Source organism: Lytechinus variegatus, chromosome 14, assembly GCF_018143015.1.
Source record: "Lytechinus variegatus isolate NC3 chromosome 14, Lvar_3.0, whole genome shotgun sequence".
NCBI classification, from domain to species: Eukaryota; Metazoa; Echinodermata; class Echinoidea; order Temnopleuroida; family Toxopneustidae; genus Lytechinus; species Lytechinus variegatus.
In genome coordinates, this window is record NC_054753.1 from 5364017 (window position 1) to 5380632 (window position 16616).

The 16616-nt window shown below is 36.0% G+C and overlaps 1 protein-coding gene across 1 annotated transcript in view; it reads left to right on the plus strand.

Moving 5' to 3' along the window:
• Positions 1–14026, plus strand: part of LOC121427889 (mucin-3A-like) — a 36862-nt gene extending 22836 nt beyond the window's left edge. The window contains exons 11-20 of the mRNA XM_041624462.1: positions 4704–5912; positions 6111–6218; positions 7836–7937; positions 8073–8200; positions 8845–9106; positions 9504–9665; positions 10271–10306; positions 11663–11859; positions 12615–12893; positions 13435–14026. Of these exons, the coding sequence (XP_041480396.1) occupies positions 4704–5912; positions 6111–6218; positions 7836–7937; positions 8073–8200; positions 8845–9106; positions 9504–9665; positions 10271–10306; positions 11663–11859; positions 12615–12893; positions 13435–13479 (2528 nt within the window). The 3' untranslated portion in view covers positions 13480–14026. The remainder of the gene's footprint in view (positions 1–4703; positions 5913–6110; positions 6219–7835; positions 7938–8072; positions 8201–8844; positions 9107–9503; positions 9666–10270; positions 10307–11662; positions 11860–12614; positions 12894–13434) is intronic.
• The last annotated feature ends 2590 nt before the right edge of the window (positions 14027–16616 follow it).

Consider the following 16616-nt stretch of genomic DNA (forward strand, 5'->3'; position numbering starts at 1 on the left):
TTGGAATCTGCATAAAATTCTACACAAGATGGATTTTTGAACGCATTTGCATTTTATATTGGGAAGAAGATAAAACACGCTATGAGACCTCAAATTCCTGCCTACATGTATATGTGCACTTTATTATGCAAAACTTCGTAAAGGGTCAGTTATGTATAAAGTACCCCAAATGACCCTCATAGGTCAAAACTGATGGAATAAATTACACAAGGTCAAAATACTTTGTGAGATGTTCAATTTAAAGGATTAACACACCAATGTTAGGTGTCGCAGCACACCTTGTAATGGTTCTGGTAACGTTCGAAGTATTTGGGGGTAAAATGAACTGATGTCATTGGCCATTTTAAGGGCCATAAGTGGTCAAAATTACCACAAGCTATTAAATAGTGTTATTAAGAATGATAAATTTGGAATCGGCATAAAATTTTACACTTGAAGGACATTTAAATGCAATCTCATTTTATCAGGGAAGAAGAAAAAACATGCTGAAGACCTCAATTTCCTGCCTATTTGAACAGTTAATAATGCAAATTGCGCGAATTTACTGCCCCATATATGTGAGGTTTCCATAAACATTTACTGTGTGGTCATGGTGGCTAAAATCATGTAAATGACCACAGTGCCATGGTCAAACAACCTTATGTATGCACGATGTAAAGGATTTTATCACAATTATGACACTCTTCACCGATTATTGGTATCTCATGCTGATAATGATACTGACCAGCATTTGAGCCCTTTTTGACTCATCAAAGCATGCAAGGTCTCTCTCTTAGCTGATCTCTCCACTAATTGGAGATTCCTAGGGTCCATGGTCACTGGTCAATATTGAGGGAAACGTGGTCAAAATGACCACAGGGTCCAATAGTTATGGTCTGTGTGGAATAAATTTCATTGATTTCCACCAAGAAGCTTTCAAACTTCCCCATTTAACAATAATTGATGCTAATATTAACGCAATCCAAAATTTCTCCTCACCATGTTCGATATCACCTGAATTAACATACACAATGAGCAGGGCTGGCCGGGGGGTCAAGGTGGCCAAAATGACCAAGGTAGTCAACTTTGGGGATGCTCAATTTTAAGGATTCATTCACCAGTGTTGGGTATTACAGCACACCCTTGTTAAGATTCTAGTAACATTCGAAGTATTTCTGGATAAATTGAACTGATGTTATTGGCCATTTTATGTGCAGTTTATTATATGCAAAACTGCGTGAATGGTCAGTTGTGGCTAAAGTACGCCAAGTAACCCTCATAGGTCAAAACTGATGGAATAAACTGCATTAGGTCAAAATACTTTTGAGATGTTAAATTTCAAGGATTAATACACCAATGTTAGGTGTTACAGTATGCCCTTGTAACGATTCTGGTAACATTCAAAGTATTTTTGGATAAATTGAACTGATGTCATTGGTCATTTTAAGGGTCATAAGTGGCCAAAATGACCTTAAACTGTTAAATAGGGTCATTTAGACTGATATATTTGGAATCAGCATAAAATTTTACACATGAAGGACATTTAAATGCATTCTCATTTTATAAGGGAATAAGAAAAAACATGCTGAAGACCTCAATTTCCTGCCTATTTGAAGGGTTAATAATGCAAATTGCGCGAATGGTCAGTTATGTCTAAAGTACCCAAAATGACCCTCATAGGTAAAAACTGATGGAATGAGGTCAAAATAATTTTGAGATGTTCAATTTAAAGGATTAACACACCCCAAAGTTAGGTGTCGCAACACACCCTTGTAACGATTCTGGTAACGTTCGAAGTATTTGGGGGTAAAATGATCTAATGTCATTGGTCATTTTTAGGGCCATAAGTGGCCAAAATAACCATAAGCTATTGAATAGGGTCAATAAGACTGATATATTTGGAATCTGCATAAAATTCTACACAAGATGGATTTTTGAACGCATTTGCATTTTATATTGGGAAGAAGATAAAACACGCTATGAGACCTCAAATTCCTGCCTACATGTATATGTGCACTTTATTATGCAAAACTTCGTAAAGGGTCAGTTATGTATAAAGTACCCCAAATGACCCTCATAGGTCAAAACTGATGGAATAAATTACACAAGGTCAAAATACTTTGTGAGATGTTCAATTTAAAGGATTAACACACCAATGTTAGGTGTCGCAGCACACCTTGTAATGGTTCTGGTAACGTTCGAAGTATTTGGGGGTAAAATGAACTGATGTCATTGTCCATTTTAAGGGCCATAAGTGGTCAAAATTACCACAAGCTATTAAATAGTGTTATTAAGAATGATAAATTTGGAATCGGCATAAAATTTTACACTTGAAGGACATTTAAATGCAATCTCATTTTATCAGGGAAGAAGAAAAAACATGCTGAAGACCTCAATTTCCTGCCTATTTGAACAGTTAATAATGCAAATTGCGCGAATTTACTGCCCCATATATGTGAGGTTTCCATAAACATTTACTGTGTGGTCATGGTGGCTAAAATCATGTAAATGACCACAGTGCCATGGTCAAACAACCTTATGTATGCACGATGTAAAGGATTTTATCACAATTATGACACTCTTCACCGATTATTGGTAGCTCATGCTGATAATGATACTGACCAGCATTTGAGCCCTTTTTGACTCATCAAAGCATGCAAGGTCTCTCTCTTAGCTGATCTCTCCACTAATTGGAGATTCCTAGGGTCCATGGTCACTGGTCAATATTGAGGGAAACGTGGTCAAAATGACCACAGGGTCCAATAGTTATGGTCTGTGTGGAATAATTTCATTGATTTCCACCAAGAAGCTTTCAAACTTCCCCATTTAACAATAATTGATGCTAATATTAACGCAATCCAAAATTTCTCCTCACCATGTTCGATATCACCTGAATTAACATACACAATGAGCAGGGCTGGCCGGGGGGTCAAGGTGGCCAAAATGACCAAGGTAGTCAACTTTGGGGATGCTCAATTTTAAGGATTCATTCACCAGTGTTGGGTATTACAGCACACCCTTGTTAAGATTCTGGTAACATTCGAAGTATTTCTGGATAAATTGAACTGATGTTATTGGCCATTTTATGTGCAGTTTATTATATGCAAAACTGCGTGAATGGTCAGTTGTGGCTAAAGTACGCCAAGTAACCCTCATAGGTCAAAACTGATGGAATAAACTGCATTAGGTCAAAATACTTTTGAGATGTTCAATTTCAAGGATTAATACACCAATGTTAGGTGTTACAGTATGCCCTTGTAACGATTCTGGTAACATTCAAAGTATTTTTGGATAAATTGAACTGATGTCATTGGTCATTTTAAGGGTCATAAGTGGCCAAAATGACCTTAAACTGTTAAATAGGGTCATTTAGACTGATATATTTGGAATCAGCATAAAATTTTACACATGAAGGACATTTAAATGCATTCTCATTTTATAAGGGAATAAGAAAAAACATGCTGAAGACCTCAATTTCCTGCCTATTTGAAGGGTTAATAATGCAAATTGCGCGAATGGTCAGTTATGTCTAAAGTACCCAAAATGACCCTCATAGGTAAAAACTGATGGAATAAATTACATGAGGTTGATGGTTATGATCCAGCGCACATTTTGAAAATAAATGTGGATTTCTAAAAACATCCAGTCGAAGCTCTGATCAATATTTGTAACACATTTCGGCAAAAAAATCATGAAAATTGTCATTTTGGCCAAATTTTGGCCAAAATGACCACTGCTATTGTGATTTTGGCAAATGAAAGCACTTTATCTGGAATCTGTGTGCATTTTTACTTAAGATAGACTCTTTTAATTGCATGTGGCTACAAAAGCAGTCTGTTAAGGGACCATTTTCCAAAGAGTGGTCAAAATGGTCATTTTTGGCCAAAATTTGGCCAAAATGACCAAAATGGCTTGAGTACGGTCAATAAGAGTGGCATTTTTGGAATCAGCGCACAATTTTACCCCGGATAAGCTTGTCAAACCTTCCCCACCAAAAATTCTGAATAAAGCCCCCTGGCTCCTAGACTAATGCGCTTCAATCAACATAAAAAATGGTCTTTTACATAGATTGTTATATTTGACTTTGTTTTCCTTTAACTTTTAATTGTACATTACATATCACTCCATGAACACGATTGGTTTGTTGAATATTTATGTCGTCTGTTTTTTTATTAAAAGCTAAATATCTTGTAAATTAACGATTTTTCTGTTAATGGTGTGGTTCTTACTTTATCTTTGCGGATCAGAATATGATTTTTCGTGACGATTTATATTATACGTTGCTGTAGTTAGGGCCAGCAGAATTTTAAAACCAATCAACAAATAACTTATAATTGCGGTAAACACTGATTTCACAACAAAGTCTATAAAACTGACATTATTTATCACCCTATCTAAAAAACCCACCGTGTGAAATCCTGAACTTTAAGCTGAAATGATCGGATTATAGATGGCCAACACAAATAAGCACATTTGGGACATTGTATTATAGTTATTATTTAAAAAAAAACCCGGGCATTCGACTCAAATTCAATGCATGTTTTTTTTTAATTTTCAAGCAATTGCACATTCTATTCCAGATTAAATTTTCACATACCCCCCCTTCGAATGTAAACTTACGATTGGGTGGTCATTTTATTGAATTCCGAATTGAACTCGTTTTGAAATTGTTACCCAAAACTGGCACTTATCATGATTATCGTTTGTGTAATTTCTCTCTGCAGATGTAACATCATTGACGGGAACTACCATTGCGACAACAGAAGGTTCCATTTTTTCAACATCAACCGATGTGGCTTCAGAAGCTACCACTGACCTGACCGATACGGTGACCAAGGTAACGACATCAGTTCTCACTACAGAAAATCCAACAGACACAGAATTGATTACGACCGACAAACTGACAGGATCAGTAGCCTCGACACGCTCAACGCCCTTAACAGATATTACTACCGATCTAACTACTGATGTCCCCTCCAGTCCACAGACAATGTCAACTGCTGAAACAGAGCTAACAACAACCATCGACAGCTCAGGAATCGATAAGACGCTATCCACAGATTCGACTTCCGAACTGAATACAGATACTCAAGAGACAACGCCAACTATTGGCACTGTACAAGATTCAGCAACCATCAGCACGGGAACATTACAGGTAGTGACCACCACGAGCAATGGCCAATCCACACTGACAGATGAAACGTACTCTACTGACATAAGAACTGACCCTATTTCGGACTCGACATCCACGTCAGAGACAATGTCATCTCTTACCACAAGTCAAACTGGTAATACCATCATTGCAGCTACCAACCAGGAAACCACCGTTTTAACTACATATATGACATTGTCTACTGATTTAACAACTGATCTTACAACGGATTCAACCATCACTTCGCAGACAACGCTACCTCATACATCAGAGCCAGTTACATCCCACATCATCACAGGGACAGAAACGGTAACGTCAAGTTCGACCCTCGAAAGTTCCACGATGACAGGGACGCCCTCTATGGATTCAACGACTGTCCTTACGACGGAACAACACTCCACTCCCCAAACGATGTCTACTCACGCCACGGAGTCGGTTACAACCACTATCAACACTGGACCAGAAACGGTTACGGCAAGTACGACCGACGAAAGTTCCACGTTGACAGATGGACGTGCCTCTACGGATTCGACAGTTGATCTTACGACAGTTGCAGTCTCAACCCCATCGACAATGCCAACTCCTGTCACAAGTGCAAATACCTACACTACCGAGGGAGCTGACAAAACAACCGACGGAATGGACCGAACCACATCCGAAGATTTGACGACCTTACGACCAACGTCGAGTGTTCAAACGACAGGCCCGCAAACTACCAAAGCTTCTACGCAGCCAACGGAGAGGAGAGCAACTACAAAACCAGCTACAACATCCAGGGCAGGTAACTAAATAAAACCGCAATTATTTCTGGAAGAGAAAAACATACTCCATTGAAAATGGTTTATCATGATTCTCAAGTATGTTTGTTCCTTGCCTAAATGCCAGAATTTATTACTGTACGTACCGTTGTTTTAATGTCAATTAGAAAACGATTAAACAATTTTAACCAAACTGAATTTTTTTACACTATTTTTGGTAGAGCCGTGTGGAAACAATACATGCGGAGCCGAAGAGTTCTGCTCATCCATCGGATCAGCTTGCGAATGCCTTCCTGGAAAAATACGACGAGACAATGGACAGTGCAGTGGTAAGTATTCCTTAGAGGTCAAGTCCACCTAATAAAAATGTTGATTTGAATCAATAGAGAAAAATCCGACAAGCATTATGCTGAAAATTTTAGCAAAATCAGATGTAAAATAAGAAAGTTATGGCATTTTGATGAAATTTTCAGTATTATGCTTTTTAGATTTTTTCTCTTTTTATTCAAACCAAAATTTTGTTGGGGTGGACATGTCCTTTAAGTGTAGGTGTTTGTAAGCCTGCCTATAGAACTTGGACCGTTTATTCACAACTTGTTCGATTGTTGTTTTTTTCTATAAATATGGTTGATGTAACCAAAATATAAACTTATAATGGAATGATGTAATACAAACTTGGTTCCAAAAGAAACTCATCAAACTTCACACACCGATTCCACTCAGTCAAAATGAACAAAAAATTGACACAGACTAGTTTCGATAGTCGTTGATAAGCACATGTCAATAATTAATAGATTGAGTTTATGACAAAGAGGTTGTGGCCCCTCAAATTGGTTGTTTCCGAAACCAAAAGTGGCAAAGTCACAAAATTGCAAAAGAAGGACCAATGGAATTGAATAAGATTAAACAAACTTGCCAGTTTATTGAAGTTCACAGTTTGACCATCGGCATGTTTAAATTGATTACCTCAATGACTAATAAGTTACAGGAATTTAAAATCAACATTTTAAACACATCTACTGAGGTCAAAGAAGCATAAAGTACGAATTGACTCGACCACAGTCAAACAAAAAATGAATATTTATTTCAGACTGAAACTGTGATTTTTGTGACTTTTGATTCCAGAACCAATTGCTCTAAGGGGCTACGGCTTCTTTGTTATTAGAACAATCTCTTTTATCTTTTGACATGTGCTTAGTGAAGATTACTGAAGATAACCTCTGTCAGAACTTAGTTCATTTTAAATGAGTGGAATTTGTTATTCATTCATTCATTTACTTATTTATTTATTTATTTATTTATTTATCTATTTATTTATTTATATATTTATTTATTTATTTATCAACACATCTTTCCCCAGGATAAATCATTAATCAGCTTGCTGTTTCACATAATAAATCAGAAAAAACAAGCCCATAGTTGAGGCCAACTCCTAAACAGTAATTTTTGTGTAGTGCTCTTGTGAAGTTTGATAAGTTTGGTTCTGAGTTGAGATCAACCAACAGCTGTCACAAAACAATCACATTGATAAGACAGAATTTTGTTGGCGTTAGTCAGTTTTTAACATGATTTCAACTTTAGTCTAGCAATGCATTTAGGCAATTGCATTTAACTTAGTAAACAAAAAAGTTGTCTACAGCCACTTCTCTCGGTGCCGTTATTGATTTTGAGGACCGCTTTAAAACATACACGATCGTGGATTATTTTTTTACCAATGGTTTAACCTAACCTACATCATTTAATACACACTGTTCTACATTTTTATTCTAAATAAAAAGGGGAAGGGAAGTAATATTGTACGACTCAAGTTTATTCCACCTGGTATCATAAGCACGTATCAAAGGGTTAAGCAGCGACATAGACATTGTAAAGAATCGTTTGCTGACATCGTTATCATATCCACACATGATATGAAAATGTTTTATGTTAAATTGATATTTCCCTAGATGGATGCAACAACACATGTAACTTTGACACAGAACTCTGTGAAGGAACCGAATGCGCATGCAGGCCAGGGAGAAGAAGGGACACAGCTGGAAATTGCGAAAGTAAGTATTTCCACATGAGATATTTTCACCAAATGTATGATGCCAAATCTAATTTCTCATCCTTTCTACTTACAAAACCTCTTAGCTAAAAAAAATACATCCAGAGTTTAATTTTGTGTTCTTTATTTTACCCAGATTTCTTAGAGTATTCGGTTTCGTGGACCATCATCCAGGTCAACAGTTCTGAAGCTAACTTTACAGATAATCTTAACGATCCGACCAGTGAGGCGTACCAAACGCTTGCCGAAGCCGTCTCTAACGCGGTAATTACTTTTAATTGCATAACATGAGCGGTTCTATGATGTTGCTGGTCATGCTAGAGATGTGCTATCATCAAATGTCCCTTCAATAACGTTAGAAAGTTTTTAAAGAACTTTGCTTCCACTTCTTTAAATTTGTATAATGTTTAAGCGAGATGAAACATTTTCGCCAGGAATTGGCTTTCAAAGTCAAACGCCCGGATTCGATTTCCGGCGGACAACGTGGTCAACTTTTCTCTCACAGAGATATGAAGGAGACATAACATGCATAGCAAGAATGTCATAATGATTAACCCAATTAATTGCACGTTATGTATAATTCTAATGTTTCAAAAGAAAGGAGGGGAAAATGAATTTAGGATTAAGAAATTTAGATTCGGACGAATTAGGCATATTAGATTGTCTGGTCTTGAATCTTATTACCAACTCAAAAACGATGGTAATTTTGTAATTATGGTATGAAATATTGGAAAGCGAACTAAGGTATGATAATAAGCAGGACTCTCATGTTGATGATTACCATTAATTGTGATTTTGATAGAACTGAAAATGTAAAATGAGTCATAGAATCTTGATTTGAGTTTGGATTTGAAGGAGAAGATCGTGTTGGTCAATCATTCATATGACTATTTGTTTGTTCAATTTAGATACGTGAGCTTCTTTTAGAAAGGCTGAGCGATCAGATAGGTGAAGGAACCCTCATTGAAGTACAGATAAATGGCTTTCGGGAAGGCAGCATCGTTGCTGATTTCACCATTGCATTTACTTCTGCTTTGCTGTCTAAGCAAGGGGATAACCTCCAAAGTGAAATGTATAACCAAATAAAAAATGAAAATCACTTTGCCAACGACACGTCTACAGCTACATCACTGCTGATGCTTCAGAGTGCGAGTGGTTTAGTGGTAACAGGTTTGTTCTTTTCCTTATGTAACTGTTATACTTCTCCATGAAGTAGGATATGCACAAGATGTTTGGAATGCAGTTACATTCCACAAATATCAAATTAAGGCATCACACTTGCAAATATCTCAAATAGACACGCGTGTAAAAGTGGATAGTCGAAAAGGAAATATATAAACATAACTTGTAGTTAGAGCAATCTATTACATTACAAGGAAGAGCAGAGGGCGGAAAAACATACACCCCAAAAAATTGCTTACTATAAACATGATAAATACAATGATGCATGGCTTGGTTTATGTGTCAAGCGTGCGTATATGCTTGAACTATCTTTCCATCCTTTCATAAATTACACATATTTATGTATTGCATCATGTTTTGGTTCGTTTTAATCTCCGCAACACAGAATTGAACGATGGGGAGTGTACTGATACGAGTTGTGACGAGAACGCCCTCTGTGTTATCGTGTCGAAAACCGAGAACCCGGATGGGTTCGTGTGCGAATGCACTGATGGATTCACCAATGTGCTCCAAGGGGATTCAACAAGTATCCTCGACTGCAGAGAGGGTGAGTAGCTTTCGGCACACATTTTGAACACCCCCCCCCCCCCATCCTAGACCCCTCCAAATTATGATTCTCTTTTTATCTCGCTTCTCAAAATAAATGATATTTCAAACAATGAAAAAGAAGAGAGAAAAAATAGGCAATCAAGGGTTGAATGGTAAACAAACACAACTGTCTAACAAGTCAGTTTTAGTATAAACTCACATAAAGCGCAACTGAAGGAAGGATTTTAAGTAAGAAGTCAGTCGTTAAATTCATACTTTATTTATTTATTATTTTTTTGCAAATATCGGCCCACGTTACTTTCTTACCGATTAGAAACTCGACAGACATGGCAACAAGTACATAGATTTGTTTTTGGCTCCCAAAATAACCCCCCCCCAAAAAAAAAAAATCATTACAAAATTTCTACAGAATACTAAAACATTACAACTCGCCAACTTTTATACGATACGAAGTTCTCAGATTAGCGTATGAATTGGGCTCTATTAAATATATTCCCTTTATTATACCCCATTATACCTCTCTCTTTTTGAAATGGTATTATGATGTCAATATGTGTGATCTAATTTTCATATACGTTGTATATCCTGTTGTTCCCAATACAGACACTGGGACTACTGAACAACCGTCATCCGGCTTAGGTAAATATTTAGTTCCCTATAAATAACTTTACATGAGAATGCTACACGCACTGTCAGTCTAATCTACAAAATTAAAGGGTTCCATGATTTAAACTTTCAAAACGCAATGCACTACAATCTAAAAGTGTATTCGTAACCAATCAAGTATCAATATATGATCACACGAAAGCAACGTTGAAACAAAATAAATTCAATTTTGGACTTAAACCAAGTATTGGTTTGATTCTAATCTGGTGCTGTTTCAATATTTCTCTGGCTTTCCTATTTTTGCAATGTAGCTGCCATGCTATCCACAGAATGTTCATGATATACAAGTACTTTTTTTCATATCGCAAACGCGATCCAGATATCATATTTAATGTGGAAATTCAACCATGGTTTCAAATTTCGATCAAAATTATGCCCTAAATTACGAAGGTCGTGAATTGAAATTTGCATTTATTAATACCACTTTCAAATCTTAGATTCTGGTGTTTTAATTAATATTGCTTAATCCTACTTTAATTGTTCGCTTTTATTTTAGTTTATACGCGCATTTATACTGGTTATGTTGCCGTTGGAATATGGAAAATACAAAAAGAAAAAAAAATGGAGCAATCGGTATTAATCAATGCCTTATTACAAAATGATTTTTGAGTCCCATTTCACCTTTACTATTCACAGCAGCATGAAGAGTGGGATGAAATGAGTAACGAGGATCGTTAAGTAACAGGGTCGTGTGGTCCAGTGGTTAGAGCATTGGACTCATAATCGCAAGGTTGTGAGTTCGAATCCCAACTCTGCCATTGTCTCCACTTTGATAAAAAGGCCCAAGAGTGATATCTGTCGTCTATTACGTCAGCCACTATGACTGATTAACCTAGACGTAAAATGTTTCCAAGGTAATTGGTTATATACCAGCTTGGCGTTTACCAGCAAAAAATGCTGTCCTGCCGAGTTCCTGCGGGAGTTACCTCAAACAGAAAACAGAAACAGAAAACAGAATATGGGTCGTGTGGTCTTGTGGTTAGAGCATTGGACTCATAATCGCAAGGTTGTGAGTTCGAATCCCAACTCTACCATTGTCTCCACTTTGATAAAAAGGCCCAAGAGTGATATCTCGTCTATAACGTCAGCCACTATGACTGATTAATCTAGACGTAAAATGTTTCATAGGTAAATGGTTATATACCAGCTTGGCGTTTACCAGCAAAATGCTGTCCTGCCGAGTTCCTACGGGAGTTACCACAAACAGAAACAGAAACGTATTTCTTCTATTGGACATGATCGAATGGGCAGATCGGCAATTGTAATCTTAACATGTAAATATAGACGCAACCTACCATGCTTACTATTCTGTATTTTGTATTTCTACAGCACCCTGGGAGGCAGTCATCATTGCGCTCAGCACATGCGCAGTAGCAGCATTACTTTCCTTCTTCTGCTGTCTTGCTTACATGATAATGGTCCAACGGAGACGATATTACAAGCAGCGGTTCCAGGACGACCTTCGTCCCGATCCTCTACGTAAAGAGCGTGGATATTCAAACGATGATATCATTCTACGTAATGGGGTAAGCGCGTTACTTCAACCAAATGGGTGATTGCGCCGAAGCGTATAATCATCGCGTAAAAAAAAAAATCCGAAAATTTTGGGTCTGACATTTTGGTAAAAACCGGCTCCATTATCAACCGAGGTTCAGTGGAAAGAAAAATAAATGAAAACCTTGCAATAATATGAATACTCGGGCCTTGCAGCCGGGTATATTACCAAATTTAATGATCACATTCCTCTTTATTATACGGAATTGTAAATTTGACCTTTTCGTTATTAAAGAGAAAAGCGCGCAATTGCAAGTTTGTCCAAAGTAACTATTATTTGTTTATTTATTTATTTATTTTTTTAGGGGGGGATGGTGAAGCAAAATGTAGAATGAAACAATAAAAGTAGTGAACTGGATCATGATGGCATACTCTGAAAATTTCTTCCTGGCCAACTGATTAACAGTTGTTTCATTCCTGAATGCATTTTTTTTCTTAATATATTTCTAATCATATCAATCCCTCTCCTGCATTCACTCTATCTTACTGTATTTACCATTCATGTGTGTAAAGAGTATCACAAACTATTAATTTATCTTTTTATCTCTTATTTCTGAAAAAATAAATGAGTTCTCTATTACAATTCGATAATCTAAGAAAGAAATGCCCATTACTTTTAAATATTCAACTAAAACATGACGGTTTCTGTAACTGTATCCAACGAATTTCATCTTAGGTTAAGAATTACAATTGTAAGATGTCTCGATTTTCATATTCTTGCTTACAGAATTACTACGATGCTGGATTGTACGCTGAAGAACGAGGCGCTGATGGACCCATGTTCTTTGCTAAAGTCTTCGATGGGTCAGAATCGCTTGGATCCAGTGTTGACTCGGCACTCGACCCCGAAATCGAGAGATACGGACACTCCCTCATGAGGATGAGACAGCCACCGGGGCGCGGTCCAAACATTCTGCCTGAGACTGCGTTAGTGCCCATCTCTAGCCATCGCAGGTCGACTGATAGAAGGGCAAATGAGGGTCCAGAATTCTCACCTGATTTATTGGTAATTTGATATACAAATTGCTGACACTAAACATAAAATAATGCACGTACTCAGCGACACTAAACTCACGAGATATGCATACACGGTTTTTTTATTAACAAACGTAGAGGGCAGGAACGTTTTTTTTTAACAAGTGCACACCTAGTTACCATTAATGCATATAGCATTTCCATTTATTTGAAAGCAGGATAAAAGAGCATTGTACATTAAATGCCTTGCTTAAGGGCATTGATGCCGCGGCCAAGGATCGAACCCCGGACTTTCCATGTATAGCCATGCGCCTGAGACCACTCGGCCACGGCAGCTCCAAAACTTGCAGTATTAGCGTGTATTGCTGCCCTCTAAGTTCATTGGTTTTTATTTAATATAAGTTGGGAGATGACTGCTTTAAAGGAACAATGATTTTTCCTTTTTCCCCTTTACACTATTCATGTTATTACATGTATTGTATAACGCATCTTGTTAGAGAGAGAGAGAGAAAAAATGTATAATTATATCTAATTCTACCCTGTTTGTTTCTTTTCATTATTCTCATTTGCAGGTCAAGGAACCTGGTATTATCTTCAACGACTTGGCTATGCATTAAACCTGGGACTCCCGTAATCGTGGAATACAAGACAGTTTGAAGATCCCACCATGAGCTGATGGTGAAACAAATCAAATCGACATAACTAGTTTCATTACAGAATTTGTTTCATCATCTCCTATTTATTATTATTTTTTACGATGGTTTTATCACAAATAATCAAGACGAAGTGTAAACAGTAATTGTAGCTTTAGCAGATTAAACATTACGTTGCAAAAAAAAGAAAGAAGATTCTGTGTTATCAATAGAGATGGTAGGGAGTTTTTGTTACTACAACGGGAGCTAGTAAACACGGTAAATGTATTAAAAGTGCCCGTCAGAGAACAAACAAAAGAACACCTAGGGTTCTTTGTCAAACATTGGTAAACTGGAACACCAGTTTCACTCTGAATGTCGGAGCTGACGCGAAATTGTGAATACGTCATGAATATGTCATTAATCCAGAAAGTCTAGAAAGAAACTTGCAATTTGATTCACCAATTTTTTAGAAAGATTTGTCACTTATGCTTTTTCATTAAGGACATTTTGATATTAAGTTATGTTCTTGAGTCCGTTGCTGTTGCGAAAACTCTCTATTGCCATATTCATACTGGATAAATCCACTCCAAACCAACTGATGGCGTATCATTGAACATAACGTAAACAATAAAATGGAGTGGATTTCGATGATGTGACTGCCAAAAAAAATGTGGGTTTTTTTTAATTGATTTTTGTTGATAATCTTTTCTTAGTTCTCTATCAAGCCTTCAGTGACTCCTTTCCTAGTCAGTCTTACCAAACGTTTCAAAAGTGAAGGTATATTTCGTTTTTATCAAAAACAATCATTCATAAAAGATAGGCAAAACAACTTAATAGATGACCATTGTTTGTTAAGCTATCTACGTGTATTTGAACATAAGAGTATTAACCTTCATATTGACCATTCTCATTATCTGCATTATGAATGACCTTTTAATTCATGTTGATGGAGTAATGCAATAAACAGATCGTTCATTTCTATTTAGAACAGTATTTATGTCTTGATAGTGATATGGAATTAACGGTTGCATTTTTTTTCTAGGTGCAAGGGGGGGGGGGTTGCCCTCAAACTGATTAGATTTTATGTGGATTCATATATTTCCAAGACAGTTTGAGGCCATTCTGTTTAATTAAACCCTTTTTTCACAAAAAAAAATTATTATAAGTCGATGACAAATATCTGTCAACTTATCGCAAAATGTCATTAGCATTTAATATTTAACGAGTTTGCATTACCTTACATTGTTATAGGCCTACCTATTCGAATAGAATTAGAACCGTATCTGAACTGTGGCCTAATTAGATAGTGACATTATATTTGTATAAATCGATGTGACGTTCCAACGGAGAAACTATAGATTCTTGTTTGAACTATTGCTAAATTATATCCTTTATCTAAACGATACCCTAAGACATTGCGTTACTGTCAAATGTACTTGTATTTTCTTCCATGCTACAAGATGTGTAAATAGAGAGATTATGCAGCATGAATTATTCTATTTTGGGTTGATTTTACAAGATTAAAAAATTTCCTAATGTATCCATCTAGTATGCTAAATACGAAGCTCAGAAAGCTAACGTAATTGTAAAACTACTTTTTTTTACTATGTATTTGATTTCATATTGTCGTCATCAACACATTGTATGATATTAATTTTGTAGATCATTTTTTCCATGCTATAAGTACCCGTTTTCACTATGAGGATTGAAGGTGACATATTTATATTTCACTTCTACATTTGCATAATAAATGAATGATATTACATTAGAGTTAAAATTTGTTTTGGTTTGCTGTTGTTTAGTTAAAACAATATAAAGTTCAGTTATGATAAATTAAATGAATTAATTCTTGATAAGCTTGTACGTGCTAATGATGCTGTTCATGTTGAGAGCAGGATACTCATAACATTTTCTTTACCCGTTACCATATTGATTTTGGATTAAAATAGATGATATACAAGTATTCAATCGTAATAATTACGAAATCGTAAACCACGTAAACTGTTTTTAATATAATAAAAAAAAACGACCTTGTTTTATAATGAAACATGTTTTTTTTTCTTTCTCTTTTTTAATGTCAGATTATATCCCCTGATTTAAAAGTCTTTTCCAGCGCCCTGACGTTAAGTACAACCAAGCTTAAAAAAAGCTGATACCAAAGTCCATATAAAAATATACATACTAGCTCAAAAGGTCATTTAAAAATACATATATACATGTATATGAAAAACTAAATTGTATATACAGTGCGTATCAAAAAAAAGTTTACACTTTGAAAAAGCCCTGGGAATTAAAAAATATACAACATGTGGGTATTTTTTTCACATATAATCTTGGGTGTGGGTCTCATCTATCCAATGATTACTGTTTCAAGAGGAAAGGGCGAAATCAAACTTTCTCTGCGGTACATTTCTCATACATTTTCCCTTGCACTTTTAGAATAAAACGGATACATTCAAGCATTTTGTAACAATTTTGCCACCCAAATTGAAATTTTAACACTTAGTAAGCACAACTTTTATCCTTTTTGTGTCAGCTGGATCTGAGGACATAACTGAATCTGAACAAAAGTTTATATCAGACATCTTCAGCATCTTTTTTTTTACTAAGCTTGTATCATTTAAAGAGCGTTTACATTTCATTTTTCATTTAATAGTTGTTTCTTCACACCTTTCCCAAGCTTGACAATTATTATCAAAATGAAAATCAATCCTAAACCATTTCATGTAAATCACAGCTCAGTGTAAAGCAAATATCATCACAATGGCCTCGGTGTGTGGGAGAGTGGGTGGGCGCAATGCACATTTTGAAGTGTTTTGGGCAAGGAAACAAGTTAAAAAGATAAAATATATCTTCAAATCAATTTTACTAGGTAAATTCCACGTGTTCTTCATGATTAAGGTCTACTTTTATTTACATAACTATTTCAAAGTTCTGCGCAAATTATTTTTCACTAACTTTTCAAAAGCAATTGGTGCTCACTCAAGCGAAAATATTTTTCGACAGTTATATCGTCATTTGCTTGAATGGATCTGTACCAATGTTAAAAAGTGTAAAAATCAGGATATTACAAATGTATAATTTAATAGGATATTTTCTAAGTGTAAACTTTTTATTTA